The 14,894-nt window shown below is 40.7% G+C and overlaps 1 protein-coding gene across 1 annotated transcript in view; it reads right to left on the minus strand.

The window, feature by feature from the left end:
* Nucleotides 1-14,275, minus strand: part of LOC308130419 (ephrin type-B receptor 2-like) — a gene marked incomplete at its 3' end in the record, with an annotated part of 112,587 nt that extends 98,312 nt beyond the window's left edge. The window contains exon 1 of the mRNA XM_080496790.1: nt 14,145-14,275. Coding sequence (XP_080352916.1) covers nt 14,145-14,244 — 100 coding nt within the window. The 5' untranslated portion in view covers nt 14,245-14,275. The remainder of the gene's footprint in view (nt 1-14,144) is intronic.
* Nucleotides 14,276-14,894: the final 619 nt, after the last annotated feature.

A 14,894-nucleotide genomic window follows, 5' to 3' on the forward strand; every position in this document is an offset into this window, starting at 1 on the left:
CACCTGTTTCGGATGCCCCCCGGACGCCTCCCTGGGGAGGTGTTCCGGGCATGTCCCTCCGGTAGGAGGCCTCGGGGCAGACCCAGGACACGCTGGAGGGACTATGTCTCTCTATGGCCTGGGAATGCCTTGGGGTGCCACCAGAAGAGCTGGAGGAAGTGTCTGGGGCGAGGGAAGTCTGGGCAACTCTAGTCGGACTGCTGCCTCCGCGACCCGGATAAGCGGCAGACAATGGATGGATGGATATTGGCTACAATTTTGTATTGGTTCAGTTATGTGCTTTTAACCCTCTGGGGCCGATTGACGCTCTGCAGCGTCAAAATCACATGACCGTTTGAAAAGGCAGTAGTGTCACAGCATAGCGTCATCTGGTCCAGTGTTTCAATCCATGTCGAAAGTGCAGATATAAAACTACAAGCTCGTTTTTAAATGATGTTGATCGCCCAAATAAAAGCGGAGATATGAGGAAAACTGTGTCCGTGTTTTTCCGCGACATTTTAGTGCGTCAGGTGCAGAAGACCGGTCAGGAGTGAAAGTGAAAGTAACTGAGCAGCATTGGTTGAGAAGAAGAGCCCATGTCCAATCAAAAGTTTCCATAGTGGGAGGCGTCATTTTGTTTAGTTCACCCGTGAAAAAGTAAACAGAGAGACGGAGACAGCGAGAGTGAGTTGAGATTTATATCAGAGAAAAAGCGATTATTATCATGGTTTGACCATGTAGTGAGTGTGTAGTTAGTGTGTAGTGAGTGTGTAGTGAGTGTGTAGTGAGTGAGATTAGAGTGTTTTTTAGTTTCAAGTGAACTCTTTTTTTTTTCTATCAAAACAATGAGGCGCCTTATGAACGTCAATCAGGCGCTCCGACTTATTTTTTTTTTTTTTGAAGGAGCAGAGCATCGAGTCTGACACTGAGTTTGAGAGTGATTCTGATGGCAATATTGAAGACCTCAGCTTATTTTTGTTAGAAAGGAGACAGGTGTCCCCCAGACCAGGACAGCTGTCCCCCACCCCTGTCCCCATCATTCCAGCTCCACCACAACAGCCAAAGGCTAAAATGTAAACATTGCCTGCAGGGACACAAGAAAAGGAAAAACACTTCATGGAAATGCCATGTGTGATGTGTCCCTCTGTGTTGTGTTGGACAGAATCTGTTTTTTTGAGTGGCACAAATCATTTGTCTTCACCTGACATTATATGTGTGACCTTTTGCAAATAGTTTTACAAAAACGCCTGAGGCAGTGCTTCTATTTCACTGTAAATATCTGTATATAATTGTTTTTTCAGTCCTGTTTTGATACATTTTAGTTAATTATAGTTTAGATTTACTTTACAAGTAAACAAAATGATTCGTTCACCATGTCTGTGAATTTTATAGTCAATAAATCTATGTTTTTACCACCCGAATTTGTAATTTTATGGTGTTTTTAGATCCACTGTTTTAATACAGTATGCCAAAGTGATGTAAATACTTCAGAAATGCATTTATGAGGTTGTCCTGAACAAAATGACACCAAAAAAGGCAAGGTTTAAGAATTTTATATCTGAGATATAAAGGAAAAATCAATTGTAGTGAAAAACGGCACAAAATGCTTCAGGCCCCAGAGGGTTAAAGAGGGATGGGCGAGTACACCGCTATCTGTATCTGTTCAACCATCTAAACCATCTGTATCCGTATCTGTCGTCGGAGTGGACGGGGCCTAAACCAGTGGGCGTGGTTCAAGTGAAACGGGGTGGAGTTTAAATCGGTACATTATTTTAAGTCTGAAGTTGATATGGATTGATCAGAAGTTGCTTTATTTATTGTATATTTGAAAACTATTTACAGAACAGCCTCAGAATTGAGATTCAATGTTTTGTATATAAAACCAAACACTATGTATAGTATATAGTTTAAGTTTAATTTGTAATATTTGTAGTATATTTATTTTATGAACAGCCATATACAATAAACATTAATATAGGCTACTTTGTGTGTTCAGCTATATGTGTGTAAGTGGTCTGTAATACTTGAGATTTTTTAATGATCTGTGTGAACTTGATGATTCATGTAAACATCCAGTGGTGGCAAACAGGCAAATAATATGTCAGCCTTGTTCACTATATTCTTCTCAAAACCACTGCATTCAGTTAGAGCAAAGTTTCACTTTCGCACTGCGTATGTTACAAAACAAGTTCACCAAGTAACTTAAAATATCATACAACCCGTAATTGAGGCGAGCTGAATAAAAGTACTGAAGAAAACAACATGAGCTAGAGTCAAGCGAAGCAGAGTGATCAGCCACTGTCTGTGTGTGTGAAAGTGGGGCAGAGCTGTGGCTGCAGAGATGTGTGTGTAGGGAGGGGCGGGCGCTGTGTGTGACTGACCAATCACAGAGCGTGAAGACAGTCAATTACCAAATGAGGATTTTCCTTCAACACCAACACAGATATTGACAAGTTTTACTTGCATCATGCTCTTAATCGTCAAAAATGCTTTATTTCAAACTGAAAAAAGACTTTGGTGATTTCCGCTGGTGTTTTCGGGAGGATATCCAAAAACAGATGGACGAGTTCACGTTGGAAATAAACCGGAAAATACAAGACGTAACAAATCAGATAGAAGGAGTGGTGAAGCGTGTGGGAGAGATGGAGGAAAACATGGCGGAGATGGAAAAATTGGACATTGGAGTTAAAGACACTCTCTCCCAGATGCTCGCAATCAGCGTGCACTACAGGAGAAAGCATCGGACTTGGAGGGGCGCTCCAGACACAATAACATCAGGACTTACGGAGTCCCGGAGGACGCAGAGGGAACCTCCGCTGTGTCGTTCGTTGAAGACCTGAAAAAGTCAGAGCTGGGAGCGGATTTTTCCGAGGACTGTGACTTAGGGATTGAGCGCGCTCACCGCGCCCTGACACCAAAACCACCTGCCAGCGCCCCACCACGCTCCATGGTGATCCGGTTCCTCAAGTTCTCAGTTAAAGAGAAAATTCTCCGTACCGCATGGAAGAAGGAGGTACGTATCCAAAACAAATGGGTGTACTTTGACCATGACTACGCCACAGGTGTGCAGAACAAGAGGAAGGAATACATTCCCGTTAAGAAGGTGCTTAAGCAGAACGGAATACGGTTCCAGACCCCGTTAATGAGGATGCGCGTCTTCTTTGAAACGGGCACCGTCCTGTACAATAACGCGAGGATTCAACGTGAGTGGGGCAGCTGGCGGGACCAGGAGCAAGGACATATCGGAGGAAACACTGGCCCGACTCCTACCGTGGGAGACGACCGAGACCCGGAGGACAAGGACCGGTTCCAGCAACAGATCCCAAAGAAGCTACAGGAGTATCGCAGGACGGAGCCGGCAGCTGCCGCAGGGGATCAGTGACCGTTTTATTCTCAACTTCCCATTTTTGGATTATAATAGACTATTGGTATTGAACCCTATCCAATCTTTTTTTTTCTATTTAATGAACAATGAAGGCTGGTACCTACGGACAACAGAGAGCCACAAGACATTTTTTTCTTTTTTCTGCAACCGAGGGGCCCCACCTTGTGGCTAGCCCCCCTCATTGTCAAAGGCGTAACTGTACCTTTTCTCTTGGAAGTTCAGTTCTTTTTTTGTATTATAGTTCTTTGGGTTTTTTCGTTTTACCCTGCTGTGTTCATTTTTTGAGGTCTGGGATGTTACAAGTGCTATGCTTCGTATGTATAATTAATGCAACACTATAATATGCTCTCTTTGAATGTAAATGGGCTAAATAATCCTATCAAAAGAAGTAAAATGATAACTAAAATAAAAAAAAGGAGAGGATAAACATAGCATTCTGGCAGGAAACCCATCTTTCTAGCACTGAGCACGAAAAACAAAAAAAAATGGGCTTCAGAAATACTTTCTTTTCATCATATAAAAACGGTAAAAAAAAAGGGGAGTAGCCGTACTGATCTCCAATTCAGTCAGGTTTGAATTGATATCCGAAATAAGTGATAGAGAGGACAGGTTTGTTCTGATAAAGGGGAAAATAGACCAAAAAGAAGTGACACTATTCAATGTTTATGCTCCCCCAGGGAGTGATATATCTTTTTATAAAAAGGTGTTTGGTCTAAATGCAACGGAAACATACGGGGCCCTTATTTGCGCGGGAGACTTCAATATGCTTCTTAATCCTTCATTAGACACAACTAACAGGAAAAGGAAAAGGAATTCAATTGAAAAACGTATAAACAAGGTACTTAAAGGCTTGGGACTGATTGATGTAAGGAGGTTCATGCATGGCTCAGACCCAGGATACACATTTTATTCGGCACGACATATAGTTTATTCAAGAATAGATTATTTATTCATGTATAACCAGGATTTACACAGATTAAAGGACTCTAGAATAGGTCAGAGGGACATTTCAGATCATTCCGGGGTTTATTTTACATTACATTTAGATGGTAGACAGCGAAAAACACTGTGGAGGTTAAACATAGGTATGTTGAATGATCCCGCTTTCATTAGCTCAATGGTGTTAGACCTAAGCGAATATTTACAGGATAATGAAAACGGGGAGGTAAACCCTGGTATGTTATGGGATGCAGCTAAAGCGGTTCTTAGGGGGAAGATAATAGCCAGGACGGCCATGTTGAAAAAGATAGAAACCCAAAAGCTGTTTAAGCTGCAGGAAAAACTGAGAGACCTAGAACAAGGGCACATTGTTAACAAAGATCCTTCTATTATACACCAAATTAGAAATGTTAAGCAGGAAATAGATAAAATACTAAGTGAAGAAGTTGAGAAAAATATAAGGTTTATGAAGCAAAGATACTATGAGGCAGGCCCCAAAGCGACAAAACTGCTAGCTTGGAGGCTCAGAAAACAACAGGCAGAAAATACTATCTATAAGATCAGAGACCCTGTTACAAATAAACCTACTAGCAGTCTGGAAGGTATACACAAAGCGTTTGAAACATACTATAAATCTTTATATTCTCAACCAGACCAGGTTAATAAACACACAATTGCAGAATTTCTGAACTCCCTAGATCTCCCTACTCTCGGTAGAGACATTAATAATAACCTTGTCTCACCTATAACATCTGAGGAAATAAGTAAAGCTATTTCAGGCCTGAACTCTAACAAATCACCTGGTACTGATGGGTTCCCTCCAGAATGGTCCAAATCTATGAGAGAACAGCTGCTCCCCTTATTGGAGACCTGTTTTAATTACATTCTAAAAGAAGGCTCCCTCCCCCCTTCCTGGAGGGAGGCCTTTATTTCGGTTATCCCTAAAGAAGGAAAAGATAGGATGGAGTGTAAGGGATACAGACCTATCAGTGTTTTAAATGCGGACTATAAACTGTATGCCAGCATTTTAACAAAGAGGATGGAAACCGCAATGCCTTTTCTAACAGACGAGGACCAAACAGGATTGATGAAAAACAGACAAACCCAAGACAATATAAGAAGAGCCCTGCATGTTATTGAACAGATTAATAAGGACAAAGTTAGCTCTATTATTCTCAGTTTAGACGCTGAGAAAGCTTTTGACTCGGTTGGGTGGGAATTCCTCTATTTAGTAATGAACAGATTTGGATTCAGTGAACATTTTATACGTTGTATTCAGGCACTCTACTCCTCCCCTACTGCAAGAATAAAGGTAAACGGTAGTCTTTCTAATTCCATAACTTTGCAACGCGGCTGTAGGCAAGGATGTCCCGCTAGTCCCAGTCTTTTTAATTTATTCATTGATCCTCTGGCCCAAGCAATCAGACAAGAGACGGGACTAAAGGGTATCTCCATGGGGGGATTGGAATATAAAGTGGGCTTGTACGCGGATGATGTCTTGGTTATAATCATGGAACCGGATTCAGGCATGCCACTATTAATGAAAATTCAGGAAACATATGGGTCATACTCAGGATGTGTCCTTAATATACACAAAACCCAGGTCATGATATTTAACTACACACCCACACAAGAACTTACAGCAAAGTATAACTTTAATTGGCATTCATCCCACATCAAACACTTGGGAGTAAATTTACCCACACCCTAACGCAATTATTTCCTATTAACTATAACAATATTAACAAAAAAATATATGATGACCTCAGTGGGTGGGGCTTGCTCCCTCTTGACGTTGGCAGCAGAATCAGATCGGTTAAAATGAATATCCTTCCGAGATTATTATACCTTTTCCTATCACTTCCAATAGAAATTCCACAGAAACAGTTTAGAGAATGGAACAAACAAATTTCACGATTTATATGGGATAAGAAGAGACCAAGGGTGAAATTCTCTACCCTCCAGCTGCCGAAGGAGAGGGGGGGCATGGGCCTCCCATCTTTAAGGGATTATTATTTATCTGCTCAGTCAAGACCGCTTGTATATTGGTGTAATTCATCTTATATTGCTAAATGGAAGACCATAGAATTATCTTTAATAGATACGCCAATACAGTCACTGCTTGGATATGTAGGGGAGGAAAAGGAATTAGAACAGACAGAGAGTCAATGGGTGAATCTCTCTCTGAAAGTATGGGTAGAACTGGTCAAATACTTCCAACTCCAAAATTATGTTAAACTGCTCAGATGGCCAGCATATGACCCCGGTTTTATACCAGCACTGCAAGATCATAGATACAGACAATGGATCAATCTTGGTATCACCTCTATATGTACTATTGTTAAAAACTGGGAGCTTAATAGCTTTGATGTTTGGGTTCGAGAGATTTCTACAGGCATTTACAGCTTCGTGATTATTTCTGGAAAACGGTGAAAGGCCCTAACCCAGTAGAGCCACCAATGGTTATTCAAGTATTTATTAATGCATATAACTCACAAAGTGATAAACATCCCATAAGCAAATTATACCTTGGTATAATATCACTGAAGAAGGATAACACAGACTACATAAAGCAGCGATGGGAAAAGGAACTGGACATGTGGCTGAATGCCTGGAAGACACAGTCATCTACCACCAATCCTCTAACCTGGAGAGACTTCTGTTGGAAGAACCTGATTCGTTTCTTTATAACTCCTAAACAGAAGTCCAAACAAACTGGTTCTCAGTCAACTTGCTGGAGGGAATGTGGAGAAGTGATGGCGGATCGTGCCCATGTTTTCTGGACCTGTCCCTCTATTCAGACCTTCTGGAAGGACGTAGGAACAATAATTACAAATATACTGGGTTTTAGTTTCAGCTCAACCATTACATCTCTTTATTTTGGTCATATTCCTGATGGACTGAATAAAGACGATATCTACCTCTTAAAGATTTTGCTGGCTGCGAGCAAAAAGGCCATTACAAAATGCTAGCTCCAAAAAAAACGGTCCTACTGCTGGCCTTTTTGTCAATATTGTTAAACACCTGCATCTCCTAGAACAGATGACCCACTCCCTACGACTCCTAAAAGAACTGGGGAAAAAACGGTGGGAAAAATGGTGTATTTATTTAGCTAATGAGACAGATATTCAACTTTACTTTGTGACATTACATTGTGAAGATGCTAAACTTGCCTTGATTCACTTTCATCCCATGACCTCATATGTTCGTCCTGTATTGTGTTTATTTACTCCTGTCAATGTAAAAATATTCATAAATAAAAAGTAAAAAAAAAAAAAAAAATGCTTTATTTCATCCCTACTTTTAAATAATCCTAACATATTTGATGTGTGGTTCAGTCAATATCAAGTGGTCTTACAATTTGAAATGTTTTTTTTAAAGATTCATTGATTAATCGAAAACATAATCGACCGATTAATCAATTATTAAAATAATCATTCGTTGCAGCCCTGTTGAGAGGCAGCCAGGAGCCCTGTCACTCCACTAAGAACACTTTTATTATCTACTTCAGGTTTTGCTGAGATGACGTGAAGGCCACATAGGAAATGACCGAGTGGTCTGTGAAGTGTCTGTCAGAGAGAAGTCTCAGGGTCTGACATGAAGCAGTGAGGAAGAGAAGGCAGCGCAGAGAGAGAAACCCAGCGCACAAACCATCACATCACGGGAAAATGCACTCCAGACATGTTTTTACCCATCAAGCAAAATTATACCCTTGAGAACTTCAAATCTGGAGAACAAAACATGAGGCAAGTAATAAAGTAATCCATATTACTCTGAGAACAGTAAAAACAGTTACTGTATTTTCCAGACTATCTAATCTAAGAGGGGGAAAAAAAAAACCTTTACGGTGTCTCTGGTGTATCTTCAGTCCCTCACAAGTTTCTGTCACACTCTGAACTCTTTCTGCTCCCTTTCGCTTTGTGTTGTGACTTTAAATCCTGCTTTGGACGGGTTTCTTGGGAGTCAAATACAATATGGAGGTTTTTCTGTGGAGTTTTCTGTTGTAATACAGTGACATCTCGTACGATGCATTTTAATATACAAGTCGCTTCTCAATATAAGTTGCATGACCAGCCAAACATAAAATAAAGTGTGGATTCAAGTGTCTGCTCTCGCTGTGTTCGCATAGTTCCACGAACCATAACAATAAAGAGCCACGTTTGATCTGAGCTTTACTGAAAGCTCTACATGACACAGAAAAGTTCAGGACTGAATCATTAAATTATTATTAAATATATAACAAATGCTCATCAAGGCTGATCTTATGTGTTGATGTAGTTCTGGTGTGTGATGAATACATTTATGGCTATAAATATTATTCACTGCAGCAGTAAACTGTCGGATGATAAACAGATTGTCTCCCAGATTGACAGGCGTTGTAAAATAGCTGACATAACCACTCAGCTCTGTTTCTCTCAGTCATAGCACAGATGCAATCACAGAATGATTTTGCTTGTTTTGTTTTTGTTTGTTTGTTTGTTTTTTTAATTCCTATTTTATAGAAACAAAAACCTTTTCGATGGTATTTGGCCTGTTGGCTCTCAAAACCTGGAATAAATGATAAAACCAGTATTTGTTGAACTGCCATGTGGTGTTAACACAACTCAGAAAACTGAGATTGTTATGTAATAGTTGGGATGATTAGCATCGACTTCCCCAGACAGAGCATAAGTACACATGCCGTGTTTCATTATTCATTCATTGTACTTTGAACAGCATGTCCTCAGCACATTGAATAATTTCCGCTTTTACACATTCTCAAGATCCAAGACTAATGTCTGTATTCATTTCATTATTGATGTTAATTGCACTGAACTGAGGACCAAAGTCTATATTTATTAAATGCATCGTTGCCAGCAGTGCTACCAAAATATCACTATCCAAACCATGTTTCCCTCTCTTGCTTAGGAAATTATGCTTAAACTACCTTGGAGGTACTGCATTTTTACTTGTAGCCTGGGATCAAAAGCAGTTTGTCTTTGTCTCTGCCATCCTCTAACTATCTGGAAGTATCATATTTATACATCTGATCGAAACAAAAGGACCCATGTAGGTACTTTTTTGTCTGCACACTAAACTCAGAGTGGACAGGTTGGTGCCCAGGAAAGCCGCAGTTCACCTGCATCACCATAACAATAACTTGATTATACTATATTAGGGAAGGGGCCGATCCAATCCAGTATCAGGATCCGATATCAACGCATTTCACGAATTGGAAATTTACGATCCAACCTGTGAAGATTTCCAATCCATGAAGCCTCGTCTGTGCTTTACTGTTGCTGAAATGACTCCACAAGTGTTTCCTTGCTGGCTGCTCTGCTCGCTGGCTGCAAAATGTGGACTGGATTTCCTGAACGGAGGCGGGTCTCAATGAGACGCAGAGTAATGAGTCAGGAAATTCATTTCACAGTTTGCAGCCAGTGAGCAGGCTGTAGTAGTAGTATCACTGTGGGCTATCCTTTTTTTCATGACATGTTGCTGTTTGGATGGATTTTACGCTCAAAACAACCGCAAAGCATCAATGTGGATGTCTGCAAAGCCATTGGACAGTGAGGCGTCACTCTGCCACCAGACGTCACCATTATAAAACGCCAGCTCTCTGAGGAGAACGGTGCTGACATCAAAATAATGACCAGCAGCTCCCCCACCGTAGCAGATGATTCACACCTGTGTGAAGCTGCGTCCTACTCCACACTAAACTCCCTGAAAAAGCCTTGTTAAAGCTGGAAAAATTGCAGTTTTTGCTGTGTTACTAAAGAATTTCCCAAGGAATTAATTAAGTGATTGTGAGGTTTTAAAGATATAACAAGCTTATTATGAGATGATGACGTCACGCAGACCTCCACATTGTCCAAACTGAACAAAAATAGTTTGAACTGCTTCCTTTTCTGACCTTATACTAACATCAAGTGTTTTGGGAGAATACATGCATACATTCATGCATTTCATACTTTACTGTAGATAATAGTTTATTACAGCCTCATATAAAATCATCAATAATAATAATAATAATATTAAAGCAAACAGAGCTCCATTATTGGAATAGTATCAGCAGATATCCAAATTCAGGTAGTAGGATTGGATCAGAAGTGAAAAAACATGGATTGGTGCATCCCTAGATAAGATACAATTCAGCACTAATATATTGCTTGAATTCAGCTGTTAAAATATTACTCAGCACTAAAAGAATCTGATGCAACACGATTCAATCTAGACTGTCACTTTAAAGGTATACAGGAGGATTTTCAGGAATTTTAGGAAAGAACCGCCCTCTCCACCGTTTGAAAAAAGTGCACATGCGCAACGCTGTACCTGCTCCCGAGACGGAACGCCTACTAAAACGTGTGCGAGAGACGTGCACGAGCCCAGTTCTCCTCGTGCACGCTCTGTTTACAAGTCACAAGTCGGCATCGCTCACATAAGCTCACTTTACAAGAAGGTTTGCACCAGAGGGGGTGAAACTGTGTAAAAATGTCCGAGAATAATGCGTGGGGTCGGCCACCGGCATGATGAGAACCGTGTGGAGTGAGCTGCAGGGACGAGCACGTACGACGGGCTTACGTCATATATCACCAGAATGATTGACAATTGGGAGGACCAGTTATTTTGATGATCCACCCGGAAGAAGAAAATCCTCTACTATACCTTTAATAAATAGTTAAATATATTTAGAATGAACAGACATTTTCACTGCTTTCACTGTTTGACATTATGTTTAAATTCTAATTATAAAGGTATTAAAACAATATATAATGTATACCAGTGGTGGACCGTCAGGGCCTTCAAGGCTTCTCTGCAGGCCTAAGAAAAAGATCTGCATCACAGACTGATGTTGATTATATTTTGCCCGTGAATACTTATCAAATAATTCCAAATGGTCTGTCCACTTCCTCTCATCGCTTTTCCCCGGCTGCGCAGCTTCCAGACACGTACTTCCACATTAAAGCTTTTAACAAATCACATTTTAGCTATCATCTGTTGCCGAGCTAAGGAAATCTGCCTGAGTCCTTCAGATTCAATTCTGCAGGCGTCTCCAGTGTAAAACTAGTGTCGGCCACGCTGCTGCTTCAACCAATCACATTTTGATATTGGCAACTCAAGGCCTTCTGGAAGGCCTCGCATGACGTCAGTGTATTCAGCTCTCTGATTGGCTGGTCAGAGAGTTCACTCTCCAGCTGGCTGGCTGCATCTGTAGCGAGCTGCACAAACAAAAGTATAGTTGTGTTTATTTGATAGCAGTTTTGTCAACCTACAATGACTAAAGGAGAAGATAAAGACATTTGGTTGCAGATTTATTGTCAAAACAATTATGAAGAAGGGACTTTTCCAAGGGGTCATGAGAACGCATCGCAGCACATGTCAGGTGCAATTTACTCACTCACTACAAACTCCATGCAGGATTCAGGATTATATTATTTGCCATTATATTATTTTCAAGACCACGAAAAGCTGACGTTTGTCTCCCTCCTCGACCCCCAGAAGTGTCGGGAAAAGCAGACGCATTCTTATGCAGCTGCAACAGTATTTATTCCGTTTACATGAGTATCTATTTGTGATGCAAAGGCTTTACATGCTGTATTTGTACATGCTGACATGGTTTTTGTAGCCATAAAAAAAAGTTATTGAGCGGTGGGCACGGCCCGCCACTGATATATACAATATATAATGTAATGTAAATATGTGAGGCTTTCAGCTACCAGGCACCACTATTTGTAAAAGAGCTGTTAGTCCCATATCACCCCCAGAAGAACACTTGTTCTCTGAATGCTGCTTCCTGGAGATTCACAGGTTTTCTAAAAAATAAAATGTGTGGCAGAAGCTTCAGCTATCAGGCTCATGTGGAACCAGCTTTGAGTAATTAAGCTAACAGTTTGTGCTGATTCAGGCCAGAGTTCTTTGTGTTTTCCCCACCAAAGCAGCGGCTGCAGGCTCTCAGAACTGGTGCTCCACAAGCACCAGCTCTTTGCTGGTCCAGAGGTCTGGAGGAAGGGTTATTAAGCCTTAACACTTTGACATGTAAAAATGTATGGACACATCTGATCATTTCTTTAACCCTTTGCAATGTGGTTTTAGATCAGGGTACAGCTGCATTCCTGCCTCACTCAAAGTTGTAATAGATATTGTGTCAACAGACAATCCCGGGCAGCTGTTTTTGCAGACTTGGCTGAGGCGTCTGACTCTGTCGACCACTTCAGTCTGTTGGAAAGGTCACAAAATATTGGTTTTTCCATGAATTGTAGCAATTGGTTCTGAAGCAATTGATCTGGGCACATGCAGTCAGTGGGGGTGGAGTTTTCTCTCAGACTCTACCAACTTACAAAGTCACAGAGTCCCATAATATATTATTTGGGGTTTGGTTCATTCAATGTCATCACAATGCAGTATTTTGGAGTCTACAATGCATTAGAACGCACCATTTAAAGGTCTATTTTTTTCTACATTTTGGGAGGTTTGTGGGAGGCTAAACCTATTTTGTTTGCTCCATTTATTTATTTTTATTTTACATTTACTTGATGCTATGATTATATAGTAATAGTAATAAATATATATGTGTTCAAATGCTTCAAGTACTAAGGTAAGTAGCCTCCCAACAATGTTACTGAACAAGCCTTTTGCAGCTGTCTGTGTGAATATGACAGAGGAAAGTTCTAAACTTTTTTGTGTAATAAAAGAAATGCTAAAAATCAAAATGGCTTACTCATATGTTCATTTCTGAACATATGAACATGTGAAAATTATTAGAATATAGTCTTGTTGTAAACGAGTATTTTAGCATGTGCAACCCATACTTAAACTTTTCATACAAACTAATTTCTAGTGTGTTTTTTGTCTTGTTGGAAACATTTTCTATGTTTTCTATTATAGCTAGCTCTAGTTAAGTCCACCAAAGCCGTGATAAAATCATTGGCATCATTTGTCTGTCTGTCTGTATGTCTGTTAGATAAAAAAAAAAAGTTTCCCGATCCACACTTTAGTTTAGATGTAATCTTACTGAGTCAAGGTCAACATTTGGTGGACATCAGCAATGTTTGATTGTTCTTGTTCAAACAGTGCCACAGCTCAGTAACCCAAACCTCCAGGTCAATTATTTTGGTGGTGGTGGAGGTAAACATCATGTCAACAGGAAACCTGTGCAGGTGTTGGACATTACCTCCTCCTTCCTGTCACGGGACAGCCTCACCTATTCTCTCCATACAGCACAAAAAAGAAACTTTGACCAAAGATGCACACTTGTTCAAAATTAAATAAATAATTAAATGAAATCAATTCAAACAACTCCACTGAAGCCAGTGGACCAAACGTATGTACCAAATGTATGTTTGAAACTCAAATCGACTTTCATCTTTATTTCTGACATTAAACAACCAGTCACTTGATTGTTTACAGATCATTCTCAGAGAACAGGACAAAACAACAGAGTTCCTAAGTTATGGAAAATAACACAAAGTATGTGTGTGTGTGTGTGTGAGAGAGAGAGAGAGAGAGAGAGAGAGAGAGAGAGAGAGAGAGAGAGAGTGCACAACCAACCCGTGTGTATTAAAGGAATGTCTTGAGCTATCTTGCAAGTTTATGAGGTTGAATTAGTAAAAAGCAAATCCTTCTAGAAAGACTTTGTATGTTTAGTGGCGTGCTGCTCTCTAATAATCCATATTTCCAAACAATAATAATATTAATACTAAGAAAAACAATCAATGTGAATCTTTCAGTATTATCATTGACATGTCTCACATGTTCGAGGATCTCAGTCCAGACCCGGGTCTATTCGCAGCCCTCTGGTTGTGCAGGATGGAGCTGAACTGCGCTGCTGCGCTGCGGTGGGAGTCAAGAAGTGAAGTCTTACCTTCCTCAGCCCACACCAGAGGCAGCATCCACACCAGAAACAACACCTCCACCATCATAGTCCGCTCACGCTTTTCAATGCAGCACAACACGGGTTTCATTGCGGATCCGTGACCAGCGAGCCATGGAGGAGTGAATTTATTCATCCACAGACAGAGAGCATCCTCCTCCTCCTCCTCCTCCTCCTCCTCCTCCTCCTCCTCCTCCACTTCTCCCTGCTCCTGCTCTTGCAGCGGCTCAGCAGCATCAGCTGTAGCTGAGGGAGGAAGGCTGCTGGCTGGCCTGCACGGACCGAACCATCCGGGAAGAGCAGGGGGGTGTCCTGCCACTGGAGATCACTGCTCACCTTCATCATCATCACCATCATCATCATCATCTGTTCATTCACTTCCAGAGTGACTTACTTTATACATACAATTATACCCCCCTCCCCCCCAAAATCTCATACCTGCATACTATAATATGCCATCAGACATATATTTTACAGTTTTATATGTAAAGAAGGGCTCAGTCGTGTTTTAATGTTTTAAAATACTTGCCATGATCATATACATAAATTATATATATAGTCTATACATTAATTTTTTCTATTAGCGTCCATAAGCCTTCTGATTTTCAAAGTTCATGGAGTTTGCATGTTCACCCTGTGCAGTTTTCTCCATTCCCTCTTGTGTCCTCCCATAGTGACACAGTGAGTCCCAAGTGGACTCATTCCTGCAGGACAGGGATATTTGGGTGTTTGGAGGAGTCA

The sequence above is a fragment of the Blennius ocellaris genome (assembly GCF_963422515.1).
Source record: "Blennius ocellaris genome assembly, chromosome: 5".
Taxonomy (NCBI): Eukaryota; Metazoa; Chordata; class Actinopteri; order Blenniiformes; family Blenniidae; genus Blennius; species Blennius ocellaris.